Here is a 14,784-nt window from a genome sequence, read left to right on the forward strand (position 1 = left end):
ACTTCATAAAATCTATCTATGAAAAACCCACAGCAAATATCATCCTCAATGGGAAAAAGCTCACAGCCTTCCCGTTGAGATCAGGAACATGACAAGGATGCCCACTTTCACCACTCTTGTTCAACTTAGTATTAGAACTCCTAGCAGGAGCAATCAGACAACAAAGAGAAATAAAAGGTATCCAAATTGGCAATGAAGAAGTCAAACTCTCTCTCTTCGCAGATGACATGATACTTTATATGGAAAACCCAAAAGACTCCACCCCCAAACTACTAGAACTCATACAGCAATTCAGTAATGTGGCAGGATACAAAGTCAATGTACAGAAATCAGTGGCTTTCTTATACACTAACAATGAAAACACAGAAAGGGAAATTAGAGAATCGATTCCATTTACTATAGCACCAAGAACCATAAGATACTGGGAAGAAACCTAACCAAAGTGGTAAAGGATCTATACTCGAGGAACTACAGAACACTCATGAACGAAATTGAAGAAGACACAAAAAGATGGAAGACCATTCCATGCTCATGGATTGGAAAAATAAACATTGTTAAAATGTCTATACTGCCTAAAGCAATCTATACTTTCAATGCCATTCTGATCAAAATTCCAACAGCATTTTTCAAAGAGCTGGAGCAAACAATCCTAAAATTTGTATGGAATCAGAAGAGACCCCGAATTGCTAAGGAAATGTTGAAAAAGAAAAACAAAACTGGGGGCATCACCTTGCCTGATTTCAAGCTTTACTACAAAGCTGTGATCACCAAGACAGCATGGTACTGGCATAAAAACAGACACATAGACCAGTAGAACAGAGTAGAGAGCCTAGATATGGACCCTCACCTCTGTGTCAAATAATCTTCGACAAAGCAGGAAAAAATATACAGGGGAAAAACGTCTCTTCAATAAATGGTGCTGGGGAAATTGGACAGCTACACGTAGAAGAATGAAACTCGACCATTCTCTTACACCATATACAAAGATAAACTCGAAATGGATAAAAGACCTCAATGTGAGGCAGGAATCCATCGGAATCCTAGAGGAGAACATAGGCAGTAACCTTTTCGACACTGACAACAGCAACTTCTCAAGATATGTCTCCAAAGGGAAAGGAAACAAAAGCGAAAATGAATTTTGAGGACTTCATCAAGATCAAAAGCTTCTGCACAGCAAAGGAAAACAGTCAACAAAACAAAGAGGCAACCCACGGAATGCGAGAAGATATTCGCAAATGACAGTTCAGACAAAAGGCTGATATCCAGGATCTATAAAGAACTTCTCAAACTCAACACACACAAAAGAAATAATCATGTCAAAAAATGGGCAGAAGACATGAACAGACACTTCTCCAAAGAAGACATACAAATGGCTACCAGACACATGAAAAAATGTTCATCATCACTAGCCATCAGGGAGATTCAAATCAAAACCACACTGAGATACCACCTGACACCAGTTAGAATGGCCAAAATTAACAAGACAGGAAATAACGTGTGTTGGAGAGGATGTGGAGAAAGGGGAACCCTCTTACACTGTTGGTGGGAATGCAAGTTGGTACAGCCACTTTGGAAGACAGTGTGGAGATTCCTTAAGAAATTAAAAACAGAGCTTCCCTATGGCCCTGCAATTGCACTACTGGGTATTTACCCCAAAGATACAGATGTAGTGAAAAGAAGGGCCATCTGTACCCCAATGTTCATAGCAGCAATGGCCACAATCGCCAAACTGTGGAAAGAACCAAGATGCCCTTCAGTGGATGAATGGATAAGGAAGATGTGGTCCATATACATTATGGAGTATTATGCCTCCGTCTGAAAGGATGAATACCCAACTTTTGTATCCAGATGGACAGGACTGGAAGAGATTATGCTGAGTGAAATAAGTCAAACAGAGAAAGTCAAGTATCATATGGTTTCAATTATTTATGGAGCATAAGAAATAACAGGGAGGACATAGAGAGATGGAGAGGAGAAGGAAGTTGGGGGAAATTGGAGGGGAAGACGAACCATGAGAGACTATGGACTCTGAAAAACGATCTGAGGATTTTGAAGGGGTGGGAGGTAGAAGGGTGGGTTAGCCTGGTGATGGGTATTATGGAGGGCATGTATTGCATGGAACACTAGGTGTGGTACATAAACAATGAATTCTGGTACACTGAAAAGAAATTAAAAATAAATAAATAAATAAATAAATAAGAAAACCACTGGGGATATAGAGGATGTGCTATATATGTATACATACAATGGAATACTATGCAGCCATCAAAAGAAATGAAATCTTGCCATTTGCAACAACGTGGATGGAACTAGAGGTATAATGCTGAGCGAAGTAAGTCAATCGGAGAAAGACAATTATCATATGATCTCTCTGATATGAAGAATTTGAGAGGCAGGGTGAGAGGCTATGGGGGGTAGGGAAGGAAAATATGAAACAAGATGGGATTGGGGAGGGAAACAAAGCATTAGAGGCTCTTAATCTCACAAAACAAACTGAGGGTTGCTGGGGCGTGGGGAGTAGCGATAGGGTGGCTGGGTTATGGACATTGGGGAGGATTTGTGCTATGGTGAGTGCCATGAAATGTGTAAGACTAATGATTCACAGACCTGTATCCCTGGGGCAAATAATACATTATATGTTAATTAAAAAAAAAAACATTGTGAATGATGGCTATGTTCATTATCTTGATTGTCATAATGATTTCACAGGTATACACCTATGTCAAAACTTCTCAAAATTAACATTATTTACACATACCATTTATTGTATGTCAGTTATACTCCCCAAAAAGAGCTGCTTTTTTAAAAAGGAAAAAACAGAGCAGGTGGTCTGGAAGCGACTAAGTGAAAAACCAGGAGGACAGAGTCTATGCTGAGATACAGGTCTGTATGATGACAAGGGTGCAGAAGATAAAAGTCAGGAAACCATGGAGGGTGAGGGGTCGAGGAGCTGATGGGTAACCTGGCAAGAAGGGAAAGGACTCGGAGACCGCTAAGCTATTAAAAAAAAAAAAAAGGGCAAATAAGCATATCAGGAGACATGGCAGTAATGAGGACAGACAAGGCCTAGTCAAGGGAAAGGTTTCCACAGAGTGGGTGGAGGATGAGGTCTGGAATGGGCCTTGGAGAAAAGGAAGACCATGATCTCACTCCCACAGGCCTGGGGGAGACAAAGAAGCCTGAGAGAAAAGTCAAGTTTCAGAAAGCTGAGGAGGTGAAACCAAGAGGCTGAGGCTCTAGGGCTGTTGCTTAGCCCAGTAAGATTTCCAGAGGGTTGAGGACAAAGTGGGAAGGAGGGCAAGAAATGCAGGGCAATGATTTTGAAAGCACCCCAGAGAGGACCCTGGGAAGACACCTAGTGGGTCAAAGGGGCATTAGGCCCAGCTACCACCTGGTGGACACCAAGGCAGGCAGGGGCCCTGTAGTTCAGCCTGGCTGTGATGCATCTCTGAGGGACCCTTAATGTAAAGTGCACAGGAGACCCTGCTCCCTCAGGAACACGGTCTTGTGCTGTGTCCTGACTATGAGTGACCCGGGGAGGGCTGTCCGGCTCAGGGTTCTGAGCAGTAGTTAGAGCCCAGTGAGCTGTAGAAACTTTGAGAAATACAGCTGCTCAGAAGTTGTGTTCACATCCCAAACACTGTCAGGCCACTGGGAAGCCCAAGGTATAAAGCCAGGGATACTCTTAAAAATTCATAAATCTGCAGTTTAATTATCCACTAGTTTTTATATTATGTATAAGAAGAACCCAGTGGAACAAACTGGATTAATAATGACTCCTATAAAAAAACCATGAGGTAATGTGTGTATTTTTCCACTTGAGCCCAACCCTTTAAGCCCAACAGCTATTTATTTTGAAGATTTTTGATATAAAACATCTCTAGTACAAAATAAACCCTTTAACCCCCAGCAAACATGTATTGCATTCAGGCAAGGCACTGTTTCCTGAATGGGACAGGACATCTACTTCCTAGAGGCTCATAAGCAGTAAACCCTGCTTAAACACAGAGAATTTGAATCCTACACTGATGAGGCATGGGCACATGAAAGGGGGCCATAGTCTGCCCCTGCACCAGACAGCCTTGGTTGACTGATGTGCCACTCCTATCATCTTCTCATATGCTGGCAACTCTCATTATTACACAGATAAGATGTCAAGTGCCCACCCTTGTCCCCCATGATGTACTGGCCTAAAATTGACTTTCGGAAAATCTCCCCATTCATAATTAGTCACGGGAATTTACAAACATTTGAGTAGCACATTGGCAGACATCACAGTTAGTGAGTGTTCTGTCAGCCACTTCCCTCGTCTTCTTACTCTCTAAACCTCACCTGAAGCAGTATCTCAAGATGCCTGGAATCATGAAGGGTGTTCATTTCACATTATAACACTAAGAGTCCAAACAGGTTTCCTCATTCAAAGGCTCATACATAGCAAGCAGCCAGCCTTAAAATCCGTAAGCACAGAGAAACTTATAGACTATTTTCTCCCTCTAAAAAGAGTTTAGAGAGAAACAGAACCTCTCTCTTTGCTACGGACAAAACAAGATGGCATGACAAGAAACTGACTTCAAACACTGCCAGTTGATATTTCAAATTAAAGTCTTCTGTGTCTGTATAAAACCTGGCTATCCAGTAGGTCTGACAACATTTTTTTTTTAATTTTTTTTCAGTGTTCCAAAATTCATTGTTTATACACAACACCCAGTACTCCATGAAAACTTTTAAGCCTTGCAGAATATAGGAGTTGCTTTTATTTTAGGTTTCTATACTTAGGGACATTATTTGTAGTGTGGGGCAGGAAGCATACCGAATCAGTGTGATGTGTGACACACACACATCAGTGGTGTGTCAAGCCAGCTTCAAGGTTCTAACCCAGTATTCCAGAGCACCTTCGCCACTATCAGCCACAGGAACATTTAATTAAGAAGTTTATACAGTAGTGTTCTGCATATTAGATCAGAAATATTAGATATCTAGAATATAAAAGATCTAAAATAAGGAACATTAGATACCTAGAAAGTCTGGAGCTGACTAGTGAAAAGCTTCCTGTGCTAGCCTCAAGAGGTTTCACAGAAGCCAAGAAGATACTGATGCTATGGAAATATTTAAGGCACAATCCTTTCCCTTGAAATCTGCTGTTTCCTTATAGTTTCTTAGTTTCTATAGCAAAGCTTGGTCAAGACCTTAATGATATATGGTAGCCATTTTAACAAATCTGAATAAAATGGGAAGAATGGAAGAGAGTGAGGTCAAGAAAATGTGTAGAATTGTTAATCCACCATCAATTATTGGCCATTTCAAAACCCAAGAAGCTATGAAAATTAAAGTTTTTGTGTGGAATTTCCTAGTGGGCAGGATCTGACCTGAATCTGAACACCTAAGGTGGCAACACCCAACTAAGCTGAGGCTATTATGGCGTTAGTTATCCCACCAGCGCTGAATATTCATTTCTTAGGCTATAGAAATAAGAATCCTCTTGGTTACAGGGTGTTGTCCAATCCTCTGGGGTGTAACATAAAGATATCCACATTGGGTTAATGTTTGCTGAACATCAACACAACACACACTGCCATTCTAAAAACCTGAAAAATTCTGATTCCTAAGGACATTTAGGCTGAAGATCATCATAAAAGGTATGTGGACCTGTCTAACCATCAACTTCTACCCAGTTCAAAAAATCAGGCAAAGATACATGCATCTGGAAGGAGCCAGTCTGATTCAAGTACTAAGCATATAAGCATCAAAACAGGGATGATTTTATATGTAAATGCTCAAACATCAACATTCTGAAACATGACTCTTTCTGACCGTGTTGTCTAGCCAGCTTATTCTATGCACGAGATAAACTAGCTTCTTCTACACACCAGACTAGATAAACAGCACCTGCTCTTGGGCTGGCTCAGGAGACTAGCCCTCCGCAGTCCCCATCCAAGAGTCACTGCTCTCAGTCAGACACTATTAAACTGGGTAAAAAGCTGCTTGTACCTGCACTCTTAACCAGTCATGTGGTAATAGTAGCCAGAGTTAAGGTAATCCCCTACACCACCTCCTACATGCGTAAAATCTCACAGCACAAATGTCAAATGAATTTCTATACCCAGTCCCAGTAAGGTTATCCAAGCTGAGGGGGGCCTATTAATATGTAGACATTTTACAGTAAGTACTCTCTGTAGCAAACGAGGATGGTTTTCATAGTCAGGACATAAGCAGAATGGACAGATTATATCTAGCACAAATACAAAATTCTGCATGCACTTATCCTCATTTTCACCCATTCCTGCAACACCATGGAGCATTACAAGTCCTTACGATTCCTCTTCAGATTATACTTACTGTTTGATTTTTAAGTTTTTACCTTAAATATACAACATCAAGTATCAATTAACAGAAATGCTATCAATAATGCTATAATTTAAAGGAAAACCTTCTTTGTGTATTTGAAAGATTTAAAGATGAAGGCATCTACCTTCAAGTAATGATTAAATCATTCAATTCAGTAGATGTATTTATTATATATACTTCACCAAACAGTTCCGTTTATAGAAGGGTCAGTTATATTTTTCACGTAAGTAAGACTAAATGAAATTTGGGATTCTGAATTTTGAAATATCCACTGAACGTGCCATGTTCTTCCAGGTCCCAGGTCTTTCACAGATCAATCTCCCATCTAGGAAACCCTTTCCACACTTCTATGTCAAGGTTCAGATAGAAATTACCTCTCTTGAAGCCTTCCTCAAGTCCTCTGAAGAGAATTGTTCAACTTTCTTCATTGCTACCATTAGTACATTTTTTGTAGTGGCAACTACACTGTAATTTTCTTTTCAAACTTATCCCCCACCCTGGCAATCAGCTTATACCATACAAGCATGGTGAAATATTCTTTGTTTCTGCCCCAGAACTTTGTTTCTCCCTCAATAGGTATTTGAATGAATGAAAGATGAGGGAGTTAAAATCCGCTTATGACGTTACATTCTCCTCAATATGATCATCTGGCAAGGAGGAAAACAGGGAGAAAGACCAAACCAGATACTCTTTAAACAGAAAGTAGGAGTCACAGTCAATAGCACAAATTAAAGGAGTTGTGCCATGAATATTACATTGAGAGGAAACACTGTTCAATGTCAACGGCTACACAGAAAGGGCAGCGGTGCTAACGTGGCTATATTTCAAGTTCCCTCCTGCTGCCACACCTGAAAGCTTTCAAACAGAAGAACTCTGCATCAGTGAGAAAGTCTTGGAGAACAAGATATTTTTATAAGAAAAAAACAAAAAGTTACTTAAAAATACTCTGGATTACCTGACGATTCACAGACCTGTACCCCTGGGGATAAAAATACATTATATGTTTATAAAAAATTAAAAAAAATACCCTGGATCAAATATTTGTCAAACAATTTGGTGCACAGGAATCCCCTGGAGCTCTTGTTAAAAATGCAGACTGATTTGGTAGGTCTGGCTGGGGCATGACATTCTGCGTTTTCTAACAAGCTCTCAGGTGAGGCCGGTGCTGCTGGTCTGCAAACCATGCTTTTTAAGGAGCACTTTTGGTGCAGGGATAGATATTCTATTTTCCTCCAAAATCCAGATGGGACTTGTCTTACATTTAACCAGCATGCCCTTGTTACCATTTCTTGTTGTAACCTAGTATTGAAGGTGCCAGTTACATAAAACATTACTGAAAAGTCAACTGGAAAAAAAATCTGTAATTTTAGAAATCTTTAAATTTTCTTACCTATACTCTGGTAATGCCATCGAAAGAAAATTCGTTCAGGTAGAAATTGTAGTATTTTCTATAAAACAAACGTAAAAAAAACTGTTAAGATATAAAGACAAAATGAACTACGCACTTCACGATAGTACTATGTATGTATGTATGTATATATATACACGAAGTGTGTGTGTATATATATATGCATATATATACATATATATATATATCTCAGAAAAGAAAAGATAAAAGCTATTTCTAATAGCGTAAATAGTGCGCTTGACCCTGTAGCCCATGGGACAATGTCTTTTACTAGCCCCAAACAACTTTTCTTCCTTGAATGTCTTAAAGGCATCACTGTTCCAAGTTTAATTTCTCCTAAAAGAAAACAAGAAAAACAAGGGGAAAAAAATCCCTAAAATAATCATTTTATCTTAATTAAATCATAGCCTTTGCTTAAGTTCATATTAAAAGAATAATTTCTCAAATGCCAGATTCCCCACGTTTCTGCTTTTCACCTTCCACTTTCCCTTCCCATTATCATCATTATTAGTCTCTGGACAAGGACCAGTGTCAGGAAGAAAGATGAACGTCCAGAAGGATAAGACCGTGAACATACAGTGGGTTAACAAAATGAAATTGCTGTCAAGAATTTCTTGAAATTAGTAGCTAAAAATAAGTTTAAGATTGCAATTAGGAATTCCACACCTTTCACCCCACATATTGGAAGATACACTAAGGAATGAATAAATGACATACAAGAGTATTTAGCTAATAAAAGTAGCTTTTCCAAAAAAAAAAAAAAAAAAACCAAATGACCTTTTTCTTTTTTTCCCCCACTTATTTTTCCAATAAGTTTTGGCAAGTTATTCTTGGGTCATAAGATTCTTTGTACTTTCTCGGCAACCACCTTGTTAAGAAATTTAGAAATCCAAAAACTGATCAAAATATATTTCTTGGTATTGATAACACATCCCTATTTGACCATAACAAATCCCCATTCCAGGTTTATCTAGGCTAACAGTCTAACACTGAGAAAGATGAAGGTAAAACATGTATATCCAAATCTCCTGAATAAGTATATTTCCCAGCTCATCAACTGCCTCCTCTATCTGAGGCAGCCTGAGGTTTGGTTTTGTTTTCATTTTCTTGTCTTAACTTCCCCCTGGGTCAGTAACATATACTTGTCTTACTTCATTTGTTCCCATTTGACAACCATGAACATGTAAGAACATCTCCTGATGTTCTGAGAAAAGGCATGACAAGTAAACTTCCCTCAGACGCGGGGGCTTTAAAGGCACGGACTCCTTGCTCCCCCTGGAGGCTTTTCCACCCACAGCCTTGTGCCCATGGTGCTGCCTCACCATTCCTCTCACTGCAGGCACCACCTCCCCACAGGGGCCTTTCTGGACCTTCTTTCTTTCTGGGCACCACCTCACCACTACTCTGATGCTCTCTCTATCACCTCTTCTGTCGTCTTCCTAGCCCTTGCCCCTCCCTGAAGTCATCTTCACCTTCACTCATTTAAAGGCGGTATTCCCTCCACCAGAGTGTCAGCCCTGAGGAAAAGAATACTTCTGTCTTTTCTCTGAAGCATCCCCAGCACCAAGAGCATGGCTGGGACACAGCATGTGCTCAAATAAATACTCAGGAGAAGAATAATGCATGCTTTTTACTTGGACAACTGTTTTGAGTATTACAAGTTCCTAATCTTTGCTATGGTCCTCTGTTCACATTAACATAAGATGGACCTGATCTTTCCCTACAGGTCATTGATTTAACGATATTTACATGAAAATACATTAAAATGTGTGGGCATTTTTACCCTAAACTTAGTAAAGAAAATCTAAACAAAAAAATAAAAGCTGTATAATTGAAAAGAACTAATTTTTCAAGATTTGACAAACATAAACAAGAAACTATAAATGTATTTAGTTACGATCTTTCTTATAAATTCTTCACACCACACATCTACATGGATGAAAATGCTACACAGACTACACTGAAGTCTATTTCTGATTATATATATGAAAAGCAGTATGTGACTGATCACATGCTGACAATCACTCACAGGAGTTCTCTCCTACATTTCCACTTCAGACTTCCTCTAGAACATGTCAGCTCCGTATCTCATAGCCCATAACTCTACAGGGTATCTTATATCTTGTTTGACTACGTGTTCATGCTGACACACACTCAAACGCACTTATAAACACACAATGGGCACATGCACATCAAACCCCATTTACTGAAAAATATCTACACACTTGATACCAAGCTTGGCATCTGCAATGCAGAAATAAAGTAAATATTCACGAGCTACTTCGTTCTTCCTTATAAAGGTTTTGTGATTAGTGGGCAAGAGAGAGGATGAAGAAAATACCATTCCAGAGGAAATAAAAGCCTGACAGAAGTTTACCTGAGGAGGGGTGCCTGGGTGGCTCAGTGGGTTAAAGCCTCTGCCTTCGGCTCGGGTTATGATCCCAGGGTCCTGGGATCGAGCCCCACATCGGGCTCTCTGCTTGGCAGGGAGCCTGCTTCCTCCTCTCTCTCTCTCTCTCTCTGCCTGCCTCTCTGCCTACTTGTGATCTCTGTCAAATTAAAAAAAAAAAGAAGTTTCCCTGAGGAGCTGTGGAGGGGAGGGGAAAGCACCTCATCTCAGTAGAAGTTTCACAGAATGGTTCCAGGGCAAAAAGACTCCTGAGTGGAGACTCAGAGAATTAATTAAATTAGCCTAGTGGAGAACAGGAACAAAAGGAAGAGCATGTGTGAAGGCCAAGAGACAAAGACAGCCTGGTACCTGAAAGGAACAGCAGCAGCAAGAGAGCCCACTTGGCTGGCAGGTAGGTGAGGAGGGGAGGACAAGGGCCTGGAGAGGCGGGAGAGGCCCTGATCTCAGGGAGCACTGTGCAGTCACTGAACGGGTTCCAGCTAGAGAGGAAATTAAGATGGCTGAGAGGAGAGGCAGAGATATCAAGGGAGAGGCAATGGTAGCATTTCAGACAAGGAATGAAGTGGCCTGGACAAAGGGCAGCAAAATAAAGAGAAGCACATAATAGTGATATTCAGGAGGTAAACCTGTCAAGACCGTGACTAGAGTACTTGTGGTGAATGGAGGACTCAGGAATGATTTCCCAGTGGCTCAGCAGGTGGCCACACTTCTATCTAAGATACCAAATCCAGAAGAAATCCCAGAATCCTGAAGCATGTCAAGTTTGATTCTGGACATTCTGGAACTGAAGGTGTCAATGGACTTCTTTGAGGAGATATTCTATCTAATTCGATACATGGCCCTGGAGGGCAGAAGCAGGATTTGGAGGGTAACAGAATATAGGTAGCTGCTGAAGATGTGTGTGTATAAGATCCCTCTGAGAGGGCTTACAAGGAAATGAAATGAAATCCTAGAGATATTGGTGCATTGAAGTTCTCCGAAGACAGTAAGGATGAAGTAGGAAGGGGCACTTGGGTGACTCAGCTGGTTAAGCATCTGCCTTTGGCTCAGGTCATGATCCCAGAGTCCTGGGATCCAGCCCAGAGTCAAGCTCCTTCCTCAGTAGGGAGTCTACTTCTCCCTCTCCCCTCTACTGCTTCCACTGCTTGTGCGCTCGCTCTCTCTCTCTCAAATAAATAAATAAAATCTTTAGGGGCGCCTGGGTAGCTCAGTCGGTTAAGCGTCTGCCTTCGGCTCAGGTCATAATTCCAGGGTCCTGGGATCAAGCCCTACATGGGGCTCCCTGCTCAGCGGGAAGCCTGCTTCTCCCTCTCCCACTCCCCCTGCTTATGTTCCCTCTCTCAGTGTGTGTCTGTCAAATAAATAAATACATCTTTTATAAATCAATCAATAAATAGTAAGATCTTTTTTAAAAAAGAAAAGGATGTAGAAGGAAGAGAAGCAATTGGAGACAGGCATGCACAGGTCAAAGAAGTTTTGAATGTGCCAGGTGTTTGCACGTTCATCTTGGAGATTAAAAATCCTGATGACTACACGTACAGCTACTTAGAAAAAGTTAAAAGATGCTGGAAAATACAAGAAAACTGTTGCAAATGAAAATATAAGAAAAGTGACTTAGGTATTAAATCAAGTAAACTCCACATTAGCTGTTGCCTGAAGAACCCATAACCTTTGTCAGCCAGTCACGAAACACCAGGCACGATCGATCAATCTATAAATTGCGCAGAGGCAAGGAAATGGCTCTTTGGAGGAAAAAATCAAGTAGGTCTTCCCTTCCAATATACACCAATAGGTGTGTTAGATGAATAATACACAAAAGGAAGTAAGGGTAAAAACCAGGTTATCTTTTAAGTTCCATTATAGTAAAAGGGAACCAGAAGAAGTAAAAGTCCGTCTTCTATGGAATATTTTAACAAGAACCCACGCAAGCACTGTCCTACCAACAGAATAGACACTCACCATGCCCAGGAGATATAGACAAGGACACAGACAGGAGTATAGGACCCACAGTGCTGTCTACACATTACGGGAAAACATCACAAAGCAAAGAGAAAATCGCCGACTCTGTATCTGAGATAAGGACCAAGGTCTCAGAAGTCAGGCTGCTGCTGACCCAATGAGCAAGGCTAGAGCGCAGAAAAGCCTGGCCTGGAGATGGGCTGGGAGGTTTCCAGACTGAAGAGAGAAAAATGGCCTCCATTCACATCTAAGTTTTATGGTTCTAACTCATACTTCCCTTCACTGAAAAATTGATTGCAGACGTTAGTTTGGTATGTTTGAATAATGATCATTGCAGTCTGAGTTCTCTGGGATGGATACTGTGGTAGAATTAGGAGTGCCCTCGTTTACTGGAACAGAACATCTGTGGAAGGGAAATGAGGAAACAGGGGTGGGCAAGGAACCTCAGACCACCATACAGAGCTGAAAGTTCTGCCAGCTTAGCAAAACTCCAGAGCAAAGACGGCACGTTAGGGGGGGTCTGGCGGGCCTAAAAATGGCTAGGTCCTCCTACCACCACCTTGCTCAGTCACTGGCTGGGGATGAGAGAAGGTGACTATGGCTGGAGAACTGAAGGCACTGAAAGCCTCGGGTTGTCAGCTAACCCTGCTCCTTGCAGGCTGGTAGCAAATTTTTTTCTTGCAGGGCAATGTGAGCAGCACATTTCTCTGCCACAATCATTCTCCAATGATTAACCAGAATATTTTCATCATATTAAGAGGCTGAGTGCTTCTAAGAGCAATGCACCCTACTCCAGGAACCCCGTCTCTGCTGGCATTGTTTCTTGTAAATGGGCTGCTGCCTCACGTTGACGAAAGCCTAGCCCCAGTGAATCCTTCCAGTCCTTTTTCTGCCTTGCAGTTCACTCTTCCTGAGCGAATGGCACAGCACTGACTCATATCCTTTCTCATGCTTTCTCCACCAAGGGCACTGGGCACCCCAGCTGCATTCCGGGATCAACTCCCCCCACCCCATGTCTTATTTATTCATTTATTTACTTTTTAATATTTTTTTATTTCTTTTCAGCGTAACAGAATTCATTGTTTTTGCACCACACCCAGCGCTCCATGCAATACGTGCCCTCCTTAATACCCACCACCTGGTTCCCCCAACCTCCCACCCCCACCCCTTCAAAACCCTCGATTGTTTTTTAGAGTCCATAGTCTCTCATGGTTCATCTCCCCTTCCAATATCCCTCAACTCCCTTCTCCTCTCCATCTCCCTATGTCCTCCATGTTATTTGTTAAGCTCCACAAATTAAGTGAAACCATATGATAATTGACTCTCTCTGCTTGACTTATTTCACTCAGCATAATCTCTTCCAGTCCGGGATCAACTTTTGATCCCATCCTGCCACTGGATTTTAAAATATCATACAGAAGATGCTGAGAGAATTACTCCACACATCCAGAGGAGATCTTATATGGACTAGATGACTGCTTGCCATGCCGACTGTTCTTCAGACCTTAACTTTAGTCAGGAAACCAATGCGAAACTGAATCATGTTTTTTAGCTTTCCAAAATATTTCTGTCTCCTTGACTTGGGTTTATTTTCTTAATGTGCAACAGAGAAAAATGTCTTTTTAATATAAAGAAAGCCAAGGAACACAGCAAGATGACCTGTATCTACACACGTGGATGCTGTCAGTAGCCACTAGTAGTCTCCAACTTGTTCTGAGGTCAGGCCTATCATCATCACCACTTCTGGATAAAAGTTTTCAGGTTTATAAAATGGATGGACTTTAAAGACATGCAAAAACAAACTCAATAAGGTTTGGCTATGAAATACCATGCCCAAAGTCTGAACTGCTAAAAACATTCCCAAATGGACAGAATCTTATACAACACTGAAACATCATCCATGCTATTGCTTCTTTTCGTGCCAAATATTGCAAGGACCACTGTGTATGCTTTAAGGTCTCTGAAGTCAAGAAAAGTAAAGCCCCATATGACTATCTGTGTCAAAATGTTAAGCCTGTCCCTCAGAAAGCCCCACATGAAGCCTACCTTTGCTGAGGCAAATACATTATGGCATTTCTACTGTAGCTGATATTCTAAGCTACACTACTGGGAATGCCACATAAGCAATTGACATCTTGTTTGTACGTTCACTGGAGAGTAAAATAAAAAAATTTTTCAAGAAAGTCACACATTGTGAATAAATATTACTTTCCTGAAAAACACATGGCTCCCTTGAATGCTCAGTGTTCAGCTCCATCTATACGGTAATCCATTATAGCACACTTGAAATTAAAATTAGCTATTACTACTGATTGGCACATCAGGAAATGTGTCATTCTTTTAACTGATTATCTATAGTGCTTTTTTCTTCAGAACCTACTGCATGACCAGGAATACTGCGAAATGCAAGCTGCAGTTTATACAAGATGCCCCAGTGTACTTTAAAACTGCTGATCTTTGTTTAATTCGTGTGAGAAACCTTTCTTCCCCATATTATTACCAGATGATTGCAACATATCCCAGTTGATTCACACTTGATTTCAATTCCACTTAGAAAGGAAGGACGATGAAGAATGAGGACAAGATCCCATCCTAACTCATGTGAGGAAATCTAGCAAAACAATGGTCAACGAAACTTGTTCTGTCCAGAAGCAGGGAACAC

General features: G+C 41.0%; 1 protein-coding gene across 2 annotated transcripts in view; it reads right to left on the reverse strand.

Annotated features, from left to right (window-relative positions):
* The window catches only part of RALGAPA2 (Ral GTPase activating protein catalytic subunit alpha 2), a 317,564-nt gene that overhangs the window by 256,491 nt on the left and 46,289 nt on the right, over window positions 1-14,784 (reverse strand). For both annotated transcript variants that reach the window (XM_080812607.1, XM_080812608.1), the window contains exon 4: window positions 7,736-7,793. In XM_080812607.1, the coding sequence (XP_080668733.1) occupies window positions 7,736-7,793 (58 nt within the window). The remainder of the gene's footprint in view (window positions 1-7,735; window positions 7,794-14,784) is intronic.

Source organism: Martes martes (assembly GCF_963455335.1).
Source record: "Martes martes genome assembly, chromosome: 9".
Taxonomy (NCBI): Eukaryota; Metazoa; Chordata; class Mammalia; order Carnivora; family Mustelidae; genus Martes; species Martes martes.